This window comes from Alligator sinensis, unplaced genomic scaffold, assembly GCF_000455745.1.
Source record: "Alligator sinensis unplaced genomic scaffold, ASM45574v1 scaffold678_1, whole genome shotgun sequence".
In the NCBI taxonomy this organism is placed as follows: Eukaryota; Metazoa; Chordata; order Crocodylia; family Alligatoridae; genus Alligator; species Alligator sinensis.
In genome coordinates this window covers 1,441,176-1,452,944 of record NW_005842006.1, presented here as the reverse complement: position 1 = coordinate 1,452,944, position 11,769 = coordinate 1,441,176, and the positions used below count along the sequence as shown (strand labels likewise).

The 11,769-nt window shown below is 40.2% G+C and overlaps 1 protein-coding gene across 1 annotated transcript in view; it reads left to right on the top strand.

Annotated features, from left to right (window-relative positions):
* NOL10 (nucleolar protein 10) overlaps positions 1-11,769 on the top strand; it is a 73,489-nt gene that overhangs the window by 4,873 nt on the left and 56,847 nt on the right. Inside the window, exons 4-10 of the mRNA XM_006021792.3 lie at positions 538-615; positions 3,085-3,122; positions 5,679-5,815; positions 6,930-6,995; positions 7,531-7,591; positions 8,110-8,195; positions 8,479-8,557. Of these exons, the coding sequence (XP_006021854.1) occupies positions 538-615; positions 3,085-3,122; positions 5,679-5,815; positions 6,930-6,995; positions 7,531-7,591; positions 8,110-8,195; positions 8,479-8,557 (545 nt within the window). The remainder of the gene's footprint in view (positions 1-537; positions 616-3,084; positions 3,123-5,678; positions 5,816-6,929; positions 6,996-7,530; positions 7,592-8,109; positions 8,196-8,478; positions 8,558-11,769) is intronic.

Here is an 11,769-nt window from a genome sequence, read left to right as displayed (position 1 = left end):
CACACCCTTTCTCCCTCCCAAAGCATTTAAAAGCCCAGGGGTTGCCATCACACCCATTGAAGAGTGCAGGGGTGGGGTGACTCAACTGCTGCCTGTGTCCTCTCTGGTGGTGGTGTTGCCAGTCTGTTCTCTCAGGCGGGCCAGCAACAGCATCAGGGCAGCCTTCAGACGAAGCCAAACAGGGCACTCTCTCCTGCTGTAGCCATTTCCCCGTCTGGCCCCACACAGCATGTTCCATAAACAGAGATACAGCAGTGCGGTTCCACCCGGTGGCAGCAGTGTGCCACCCTTAAAAGGATCTTCTGGCACCCCAGGATGCCATGACACCTCATTTGAGAGGTGCTGTTAGACTTGTAAGCTGACTGCTCTTTTTTTTTTTTTCAGTAGTCTTTAGCATTTAGTAGCTGCCATTGATTTCTAAGACTAAAATTCTTGCACCTAAAATAAAGTAAATATTGTGCATGTTTAAGGTTTGTTTGAGTCTGAAAAGCAAACATGCTCTGATATGCTTACATTAAGGATAAAATTGTTTTGTAGGAACATATAAGCCAAGAATCCGGTGTTACGATACCTATCAGTTATCCCTGAAATTTGAAAGATGCTTAGATTCTGAAGGTAAGTAAATGCTACATTTGATTTTAGCCAAAAAAAAGTTGATGCTGATGGGCACCTACTGCAAAGATAGGTTAGTATAGATAAACCATGTGAATGAGACACCTGGTTGTACCCATTAAGTGCTGTACCCCTCACTGCCAACTCTTGTTCATGCCATTGTGAATGACGACAGTGCGTACACTTTGACTTCCTCTTCATTCCCACTGCTGGGTTGTGCCTTTATTTCCCTTTTCCATTGATTCCTGTTTCTTCACCAGCCTTAAATGCTTGGCAAACACCATGAAACAGGACCCAAATGGTTCACCCAGAATCCCTGTCACCCCCTCTCTCAGCCTGCCACATGATTTGTGCGGCTTTGCCCTCCATGAGCTAAAGCCAAATCAGATTGCTCTGCTCCTCATCTGCATATAAATTTCTGGAGCATCCTAGGACTTGTGACAAGAACACTGGGTTCCATTCATGAGTGGGGATTAATTAGCACGTGGATCCTTTCTGGGGCATATCTGGAGTATACACGTACTGAGCAGCGCTGTGCTGTGGGGTCACCCTGAGTTCAAATGCTTTAGACTCTGGTGGGCCCAGCCCAATGAATTGTATTGTAAATCATGATTCTTTGGCTTTGGACTAATCTCACATATGGTTTGTACTACATATAAATAGGTGGGAGAGCAGGGTCTTACAGTAGGAAGAGAGGGAAAGGGTAGCCAGGAGAAAAGGGGGGAAGCGGAGGGCAAAGGGGCTATCTGATTCCCCAGATTTATTTTCCTTGCTGTAGCAGTGGGAAGGGAACAAATTCAGGGAAAACCTCCAAAAATTTGTTCTCCAGGTATAGAATCTATAGTAAATTTCTAAATTTTCCATATATAGAATCTAATTAATGGAGGGTTATTTTCTATTCAAGTAAATACAGTATGCTTTGCGGCTGGTTGATTTGTTACTAAAAATTACAACAAAATCAAACATTTAATTAGCTGTCAAGGAAAGCATTACATAGGAAGTAAAAATGATTGATTTGCATGTTCCTGACTTCTTGGAGCATGTACTATTATAGTACAGCCTCATCAGTTTGCCTCTTTCGTTCACTAGAACTAGAAGAGTCTAGTTAGTGTCCTCAAAACTGTATAAAACTTTTCTGATCCTTACTTTTGATATCAAGTAAAAATCACTAAAGTAGCAAGGTTTTGTATACAGTTTATCTAATACAGTATAACCTCATAAATCTGGTGTGCTCGGGACTGAGCACCTGCTGGAAATTTGAGAATGTGATGATTTTTTTTTTTTTTTTTTTTTTTTTTTAAACCGGCGCGGCAGCCAGTTGCAGAACGGGGTGAGGCGGGGGGAGGAGCAGTGGCTGCACACGGAGCAATTACCTGGGGTGGTGAATGGCACCAGCAGCCTCTGTGTGCAAGCTTCCTCCTCTGTGTCCGGGAGGGCAGGGGGGACGGTGCCAGATTTTTGATATCCGGATGTATGAGGTTATACTGTATCATCAACCTTAGGAGAATTTGAAATTAAATCATTTAATTAAAAGTTAGGATACTAATTTAGAATATTAACTTTGCATAGTTAAGGGCTCAAGATCTAGCAAAAGTAAAGTTGTATGTGAAACCTTAAGAAGTATTTTTGTTTATTCATGGTAATTGGTAATTACAGACTAGTTTCCTGTTGGTGTGGAACCTTAGATCAGTGGTTCTCAACCACTGTCCTGCATACCTCTTTCTGGGAGGAGTTTGTGGGAATGGACTGGGAAATATTGCATCAAAAACAGATGCTTCTGCCTACTTTAGGTTTATTAGAGAACCCTAATGCCAGCCACAATACGTGCTCCTGCCACAGCTCTTCCTGGTTTGGCTCCCCATGAGGCACAAAGCACAGTTCCACCTGGTTGCGACAGTGGTAGCAGCTCTCTGGTTGAGAACCAGTTAAATAAACTGAGGCAGTACTCTAGTGGTTCTCAACTGGGGTGACACCATATTCAAAAAAGTTACACAGGAAAGCCATGAATCTAAAAAAGTTACGAGCTGCTGCCTTATGCAGATTTTCTCTGTATCTACATCTATAGATATATAATTTGTCTACCCATGCTAGACTACAATGATTCCGGTACCTGACCTAGCTAGTTTTAAGTTGACTCTGATAGTTTGCCATCTGCAGACATGTTAAAATATCAATGTAGATATGCTAGAGCATTGTGGTTAGGAAAGCATAGTGTATGAGGATAATTAAAAGCTAGAAAATGCTGCATGTTTCTAAGATTTTAAGAAAGTATATAATCGTGTTTCAGAGAGGTTATGCACTTACAAACATGTAAATTGCTGAATTCATATTTGACTCAAGTTGTTAGGGAATAATCACACATGCAAGTGTGTTCAGGCTCTGTGGCACTTGTTTGTAAAAAATTTTTTTTTTTTTTTTTTTTTTTTTATGTTCATGTAGGTGATTCTTAAACTTTTTTCTCTTTCCCCCTAGTGGTTACATTTGATATTTTATCAGAGGATTACTCAAAGGTATGTTTAATATATATTTTTTTTAATTTCAATATCTAATTAAAGAACAGGAAATTATTTTAAATGCCTGTATGTTAAAGGAACACCTGTCCACACTCTTTTTTTGAGAGACATCTTGTTTTTCTACAAATCAGGATTTTTTTAAAAACTCATTTATGAATGTTCTTTAAAATGTGCTTTGTTGTTTGTTTGTTTGTTTTTACCACTGCCTGTCATTTAAATGTTTTTCCTGTACAGTCAGTTGACTTAAAAAACAGTGAAAGCAAGTCATAAAGGTCAGTCGCAGGCATAAAGTTAAATCGTAGCAGGAAAAAAGCAGAAATAATGCCCTTTCTTTTTTTCCTTTTTTTATAATTACAATAATTTAATTACAGTTACTTAACTACAAATGATTTTGCGAATTGGCTCGTCTTTCAAATCTGAATTTAAAATCCTGATTAATCAAAGATATAAACTTAAAGCACGTGAGTGACTTACTGAATTAATTGGTTCTACCCTTGTGTTTTAAAGATAGGCATTGTGTATATGTATCGTGCTGACCTGGGATCTTGTCATGTAATTTCTGGACTAACTTCCTAGGACAGAAATCTGCTCGTGGGATGCATAATTCAGTAGCTTTTCTAGACGATAGATGTTTTCAGTTTTGTCACTTGCTAGTTTTCCAACAATAACTATATGTGCTCAATAACAAATGTCCTTTTGATACTTAACCTGAAATGGGATCCAACTTTTCATTAATCACATTAGCTGTACTACTGGTTTGCACTATTCCATTCAACAGATTAGTTTTAAACGCTTAGAAATTCTTAGGCAGACAAGGTTCCCTGGGTGAATTTGATATCTTTTATTAGACCAACCCAGATAGTTGGAGAACAGTTATTAAGCAAGCTTTCGGGTTCAAAAACCCTTCGTCAGGCTAAGGAAGTTTCAGCAGTTGGTGTGTGCTCTTCCTGGATGGAATGTAAAGTAAAGAAGCCAGGGGCTGGGCTGGGCTGGGGAGTCAGTTGCCAGGCAGATTATAATGTGTCAAAAATCCAATGTCTATGTTTAGTCCATGATCTCTAGTATCCAGGAGGTTGATGAAATGGAGCTCATAGGCTCGTCTCTGGGAAGTGTTGTGTAAGTTTCCCTTGAGGATCAGGACTGAGAGATTGGAGAGAGAGTGGCCCTCTTGTGAGAAATGTGCCCCCACCGGTAATTGGGTATTTCTGTCTTCGGTAGATTTCCGGTGTGCGTTCATTCTGGTGCGCAGTTGTTGTTTGGTCTCCTACGTATTTTCCATCAGTGCATTTGGTGCATTGGATGAGGTATATTACATTTCTGGAGGTGCAGCTGTAAGATCCTGAGATGCTGATGGCTCTGTTGTGGGGTGTAGTAATAGTGGGGGTGGTGGAGATGTGTTGGCAGGTTTTGCATTTCTTGTCATGGCACGGTCTGGATCCTTTTGGTGTGTTCTGGGCTTGAGGAAGTTTGCTTCTGGTGATGAGGTTGGTGAGGTTCGGTGTTTGTTTGAAGGGTAGGATGGGTGGCTCTGGGAAGATCTTTTTAAGAATAGGATCTCTTTCTAGTATGGGTTGCAGTTGTTTGAGGATTTTCTGTACAGGTTCAAGGGAGGGGTGATATGTCATAACCAGCGGTGTGCAATTTGTGGGCGGGTTTTTTCTGTACTGCAGCAGTTCTTCACGTGGTATCCGGGTGGCTCTTTCAAACGTGCAATCTATCTCTCTAGAAATTCTTAGTATCATTGAAAGTAGGCAAAGAGGTTTCTGCAGTGTAAGTCTGCAGTTAAAAACCAAGCAAAGTGTTAGGATGCTTGAAGAATTGGGTGGAGTATTATATAATGCTGTTATATAATCAGTTATGCAGCTGCAATATGGTGTGCAGTATTAATTCCACTGCAACAAGGGATTTGCAGAATGATGGGAAATCTTTACTGTAAAGAGACTTTGAAAAGTTGGGGGTTGTTCTCCTTTATGCATTTCACTTCTAAAGTAAACATGATAAAATATTGTTTTAGAAATATAGATTTGGAGCTTCTGTTCTTCCTTTTTCATAACACTGGAACAATTAACTATTAAATTAAATATGGCAAATTCAAAGCTAATAAGAGTAACTTTTTTGTACAGTGCCTAATTGGACTCTGCAACATGCTATCACAGGTGACAGTTGAGGCTAAGAATATTGCCAGTTAGAAAGGGATTGACAGTTTATATGGATAAGAAAAATATTTAGAATTTTAATATTTATGTATGCTTTATTATATAAAACACAAATTATATATCTTTATATTATCCATACATTTTGTGGAGGTTGAAGTCATTTGGAAAGATCCCTTTTATCTCTGTTAAACTCTGCAAAACTGCTCTGTAGAGGTAACATAGCAGGAGTCGTGGGCTAAGTAAATCATTATTTTTAATTTAATACAGTGTTAATTTAAATTCATTTCAGCTGATTTTAAGAGAAAGCTTGAAGTTGGCAATGTCACTGGAGTTTTTTAATGAAAATTGTGATTGTAGAGAGAACGTTGATGTTTAATCCTCTCTGGTTTGCTTTCAGATTGTGTTCTTGCAGTGTGACAGATATGTGGAGTTTCATTCTCAGCATGGCCATTATTACAGGACAAGAATACCAAAGTTTGGTAGAGATTTCTCTTATCACTACCCATCCTGTGACCTGTATTTTGTTGGAGCAAGGTATGATTAAGAAGGAGTTGTCATTTTTCACTTTGCTTAGGTCTGTGTTTTCCAAGTGTAAGATGAGGCTAAAAATATAGGATGAGGAGGAAGTGTGTGCTTTATTGGAAATTTTTTCAGTTCTTGCTCTTTGGTGAAAAGTAGATAGTATTGATAGAAACTCCAAGGAAATTAAATAAATAAACTGATACTTAAGCCCTGGATTTCTGAGTCTCTACCATTGGATGCTTCTTTACCCAGTCCATTATGTTTTTTAATAGTTATCAGACTTGATGTATTGACATTTTGAATGAAAAAATAGTATCTTAAATAGTAAATTCCAAAAGGCACACATTTAATATTTCATTACATCTGAAAATAATTCAGCGTAGTAAAAATATGCATTTTCTTGGGCCACGTACATTTTGGGAAATGGAAGCCAAATGCAGGCGTCATATTTCAACCAGTTAAATTTGCGTTTTATTTTTTAATAAAGAAGTAAAGAAAAAGAATTAATAAAGACAGTTTTAATAGAAACTTAAATTTAATACAGAAATAATTTCTATGCAAAATCATAGAAAACAGTAGTTAAGAAAAAATGTGTTGATTTGCCTGGGCAGGTGGAATTGTTATAGTATCATTAGTGTTTCTAATAATTTTCAGTGAGCAGTTTAGACTAAGGGAGGACAATGGGGCATCTATATACATGTCTGATTTGTGCTAATTTGAACACTTCAGCAGCCTCAGTTCATGTGTATTCAGCATCCCTGTGCTTCAAAATGGTGGCGGGGACGTTTTAACTGAAGCTTGTCGAATGGGCTTTAGTTAAAGCACCCCTAACGCTATTTTGAAGTATGCGATGCTGAATACACAAGACGCTGCAGGTGCTCTAGTTTAGAGTGGCTCCTGAGAGCAGCTTTGATTAAAGCACCCCTCCACCACCACCACGACCCCAAAGCATGTGTAAAGATGCCCTTAGAGCTGGAGGGGATGGAGTTTTCCAACTCAGCAGATCAAAATTGTACTTTCTTTAAATTTGAGGTCTTATTTAAAAAATGTTTTGCAGCCTTCTCTAGCTTAAATGTTATTTTTCAATAATGAAGGTGAAATAGTAACTTCAGATTTTACTTTGCAGTTCTGAAGTATACAGGTTAAATCTGGAACAAGGAAGATTTTTAAATTCACTTCAAACAGATGCTTCGTAAGTACAATTCATCATGTTTAGATTTATGCCAGCAGGTGGAGCCAAATGACTAGTATGTTCACTATCAATTAATTAGTCATGTAGACAGAATCCAAAACCAGGTTAATGTAATGTAAGTTTTTTATCTGACTTCATATATTTCTTTAAAAAAATCTTTCTGATTTAAAATGCCTTTGAGTTTATTTCTGCGGATATTTTTCAAACTGCTTTTATTTCTTTAGAACAGGTTTTAGAACAGGTTATCTCCTGATTACTATGATTGCGGTAGATGTATCTTCAGTATTCCCCAGTCAGACTCTCCTATACTGATTGATTCAATGTCATAAGTGGATCTTGAAGAGGTTTTAAAGGAACTGATGATAAACTTGAGCATCAAGCAAAAGGGACAATATGGAAAGGGTAGACAAATAGTAAGGCCAGCCTTAACTGTCAGGATGGTAAAGGGGGGAGCATGTGGCAATGGAAGTTATTGCTAATTATTCATGTGTCAAGTAATTGCGAGCCATTAAACTTACACTTCTTTCTGTTTTAGAGAGAATAATGTCTGTGACATAAATCCTGTACACTGTTTGTTTGCAACTGGGGCAGCTGAGGTAAATGAGGTGTAATTCTTCTAAGAACTATGGCACGGTTGCTTGTTCAAATACAGGTCACAGAACTAAAATGTGATAGAGCCTAAGTATTAATTCTTGCTTAGTAAAAGTAAGTTTACTGAGGTCTAGGGCAGATGGCAGGTTTCAGAGCACAGTGCAAACAATTTGTTGGATTATGTTGGGTGTAGAGATGACCTAGACTTTTATGGGTGACAGAAAAAAAATATTGTCTCACTTTAATATATTAAGAACTGCATAAATTAATTAGCCTGCACCCATCTACTGCTATTTTAGGATTTATATTTTTTAAGTTTAAAATAAAATTGTGCATTTTAAAATAAAAAAGAGTGTATGCTGTGCTATCATTTGAACTGTTCATGAAGCTCAGGTCTAATTTTGGAAATTAGAGATAAGTATATCAGGTGCTCTGTATTCTTTTGTTTACTGGCATTCTGAGTTGCTAAACTTCATTATTTACAGCTTGAATTAATGTTCATTAATCACTTTATGCTGTTCAGGGGAAAGTAGAATGCTGGGACCCTAGAACAAGACATCGAGTTGGGGTGCTGGATTGCGCATTAAGCAGTGTGACAGCAGATACAGAGTAAGTAGAGGCTTGCTTTTTAGTGTATACTTGTTCTTCTGAAAAATTGTGTCTTTAAGGGCTCGATTCTTGTCTGTGGTTCTACTACTTATCAGTAGTCCAGTCCACAGAAGTTGTAAAGGTATGGGATTAATTTTGGATTTGGAATTTTTGTCACCTATTTATTTGGCCTGACAAGCCATGACTAATTCTTAAAAATGTACAAACAGAGGGATAAAGGGTGAGCATTGATATTTCTGAAAGTTTTTGGAATAATTGTATAATTATGAATATTTTCTTGCAGGATAAATGATTTACCATCCATTTCAGCATTGAAGTTTAACGGAGCTTTGAATATGGCTGTTGGAACATCCACTGGGCAGGTACATATGCTGTTGGCAACCAATTTGAATTTGAAGATTTTAGGAGAAACTGTTCTTTTATCACAGACCCAGGTCTCTGAATACTTTGAGTAGATTCTCTGTGAAGCGCATGTACACTAAAGGAGGAGTCAGTTATAGACACGTGAACTTGATTTTGACCTAGTAGCATGAGAAAGTTACTGGTTATCCATTTTATTTTGTATAGATATCGATATTTTTTTCTACTCAACTGAACACCTCTAACATTCTCTTTCTACCTTGCTTGTGACTAATGAAACAGGACGGGGTTGTTTCTCAACTATCTCTCTTCATTTTGCTTCAAGATACAGACAGGGTCTCTCCAACACCAGTTCATTTATTCAGTATTGCTGTCCTGCCTTTCCTGAAGAGAAAAGAAGTCTTCATGTTAGGACTTCTTCCCACAGCATATAGTACCTTATTTTTGTCAGCATTGAACTTCATCCTGTTAGCCTCAGCCCAGCTTTGCAAGCTTTTTAGATCCTTCTGAATTGCTGTTCCATCCTCTGCGTTCATAACCCTGCAGACTTGATCAAGAAGCTTTCTGTGCCAGCATCCAAATAATTAATAAGCACATTGAACGGCACTGGGCCTAGGAGAGACCCCTGTGGGTCTCCACTTGTAATCTCTTGCCATTCTGACATGGATCCAGTTATAATTACCTTTTGCTTGTGGCTACTGAGCCAGTTGTCTATGCATTTTATAGTAGTTTTGTCCAGCCCACAGTTCTTCACTATATGAGAAGGTCATATGGGTCCTTGTCAGCAGCCTTGCTGAAGTCCAGATACACTGTATTCGCACCATTCCCTTCATCCACCCAAGTTGTTACTTTGTCAAAGGAGATCAATTTTGTTTGACATGTTTTGTTCTCAGTAAGTCCATGCTGGCTGCTTGTGATCAGCCTTTCTTTCCTGGGGTCAACTGCAGAGGCTGCTCCTGTAATCGGGTCGCGTTCTCCCCAAGGCAAACCCTGACACTCGCCTGCCACAACTTGAGTCTTCCATTGGTGGTGGGGCTTCCTCCTGTTGCTCCTCGCAGGCTGGGCATCACTCCTAGCAGGTATTCTTGGGGCTCCACCTCCCGTACACCCCAGCCATGCACCAGCCTCTTAGGACGGCCAGTCGATGGTCGGTTGGCTCACCCTCTGGTGTTGCCTCCTGGGTCCTCCCCACATACTCGGCTCCTGGTGTTCTCACCCTGCCGAGGTACCTTCAGGACGTAGGACCGTCCCTGGTGATATGCTGGGCTCTCTTTGCTGTGCCGCTGTCCCCGACGTTGCCCCGGCTCACTCTGTCCTGTGAGTGTCGCCTTGGCCCTTTCCTGCCCTAGGGCTTAGGGAAAATTAAGGAAAAGAAATGATTAACTGAAACAAAATGGGGGGGCTCAGCCCACCCCTACTCACGACTCAGACATCTGCAGTCCCACTGTCCCTCGACACCACCCTCCCTGGTCCAGCTTCACTGCTCTCCGGGATTGCGATCCCTTAATCGCCATTGGACCCTTCCTATGTGTCCCTCCTCAGCTTTTCTCTCCACTGCCTGTGCAGTGCCTGCCTGGCTTGGGGGATGACTCTGCAGCCTGTTCCCTGCAGCGTCCCCACAACTGTTTCCCTGCTGCCGGTTTTTATCTCCACTGGGCGGCATTCTTCTGTGACGTCATCCAGCCACAGATAAAAGTGGCTGACGAACCTCGCGGGTGTTCTGTCTTGGCACGGCTCATCCAGCCCATCTATTTCTGCAGTGGGTAAGTTTGCCTGGTCTTCGGGGCTTTTCTCTTTTCTATGTGGGCGGGCTGTTTCTGCCCCGGGCCTCACCGTAGAAGAAGTCTCCCGTCCCTTTTCCTTTGTCCCCCTGCTTTTTTGCTTCTTTCCCTTTTCCAGTCCTCTGGTACTTGGTCTGTCTCCCATGACTTCAGGTTGCAACAGGGGAGGTTTAGGTTGGATATTAGGAAAAACTTTCTCACAAGGAGGGCAGTGCAGCACTGGAACAGGTTACCTAGAGAGGTGATGGAGGTTTCTAAGGCCTGGCTCAACAGAACTGTGGCTGGAGTGCCCTAGTTGAGGATGGTCCTGCTTTGAGCAGGGGGTTGAACTAGATGGCCTCCTGAGGTTTCTTCCAACCTTAATTTTCTATGGAAGATCATGGCAAAGGGTTGTGAGATCGCCTCTTCCAGTTCCTTCAGAACACAAGAATGAAGTTCATTAGGCCCTGCTGACCTGAATTCATTCAGATCCATTAAAATCTCTGTCTCCTTCGTTATTTCATCGTTCAGATTGTCCCCTTCCTTATGCAAATAATTCTTATAGGAGTCTAGCTGCAGTTTTCATTTTTTCGTGGAGACTTGAGGCAAAATAGCTGTTAAGCAGCTCTGCTTTCTTTGCATCTTCTATTAAGAGTTCCCCCTGGCTAGTTAACAGTGAACCCACTGCTTCCTGGGTCTTCCTTTTGTAACCATCATACTTATAGAACCTCTTCTTGTTGTCTTTAACCTCCCTTATGAGGTGCAGCACATTCTTTATCTTTTCCTTCCTGATTTTTGTCCCTATGTGTTCCTTAGTTACCATTACATTTTTCCATTGCCTGTGTGCTTTTGCTTTTTCATTCTGATGCATCCTAAAAGTTTCTTGTGTAGTCACGTTGCTCTCTTGCCATTCTTCTTGTTATGTTCTTTCTGAACATCCTTGCTCTTTGAGAGAGAGAGCTCTTCACCTGAATGAAATAAGGTACAATGTGTTATGGCATTGAAAGAGGAGAATAATGCTAAGTAGCAGCATAGCTTTGTTTCTCTGTACAGTTTGGTTCTTAACAGTAGATGCTAAAGTTTTGAAGGAAAGTTCACATACAGGAAACTCAGATGTTGTCTTGGGATGTCACAAGTCCACAGGACTAGAATCAAGGTCTCCCCAATCTCAGCCCAGTGTCCTCTCTATTAGAATGTCTTGAACATGAGAACTTAGATATCTAGTCTTCTGTTTAATAGCTTTCAGTAGACTGGTTCTCCATGAATTTGTCTTATCTTTTTGCTTCCAAAAATACACTTTCAGTGACAGTGGCGTCCTCCAATGCTAAAGATGGCCAAATTCCAAGACTTCTTTGAACCCAAGCTTACATATTATACCCTTGCAGTTGATGCCTAAAAGGAAGGGTAGCTCCAGAACATACAAGAGGGAGTACTAACAAAATACTTTAAAGAAA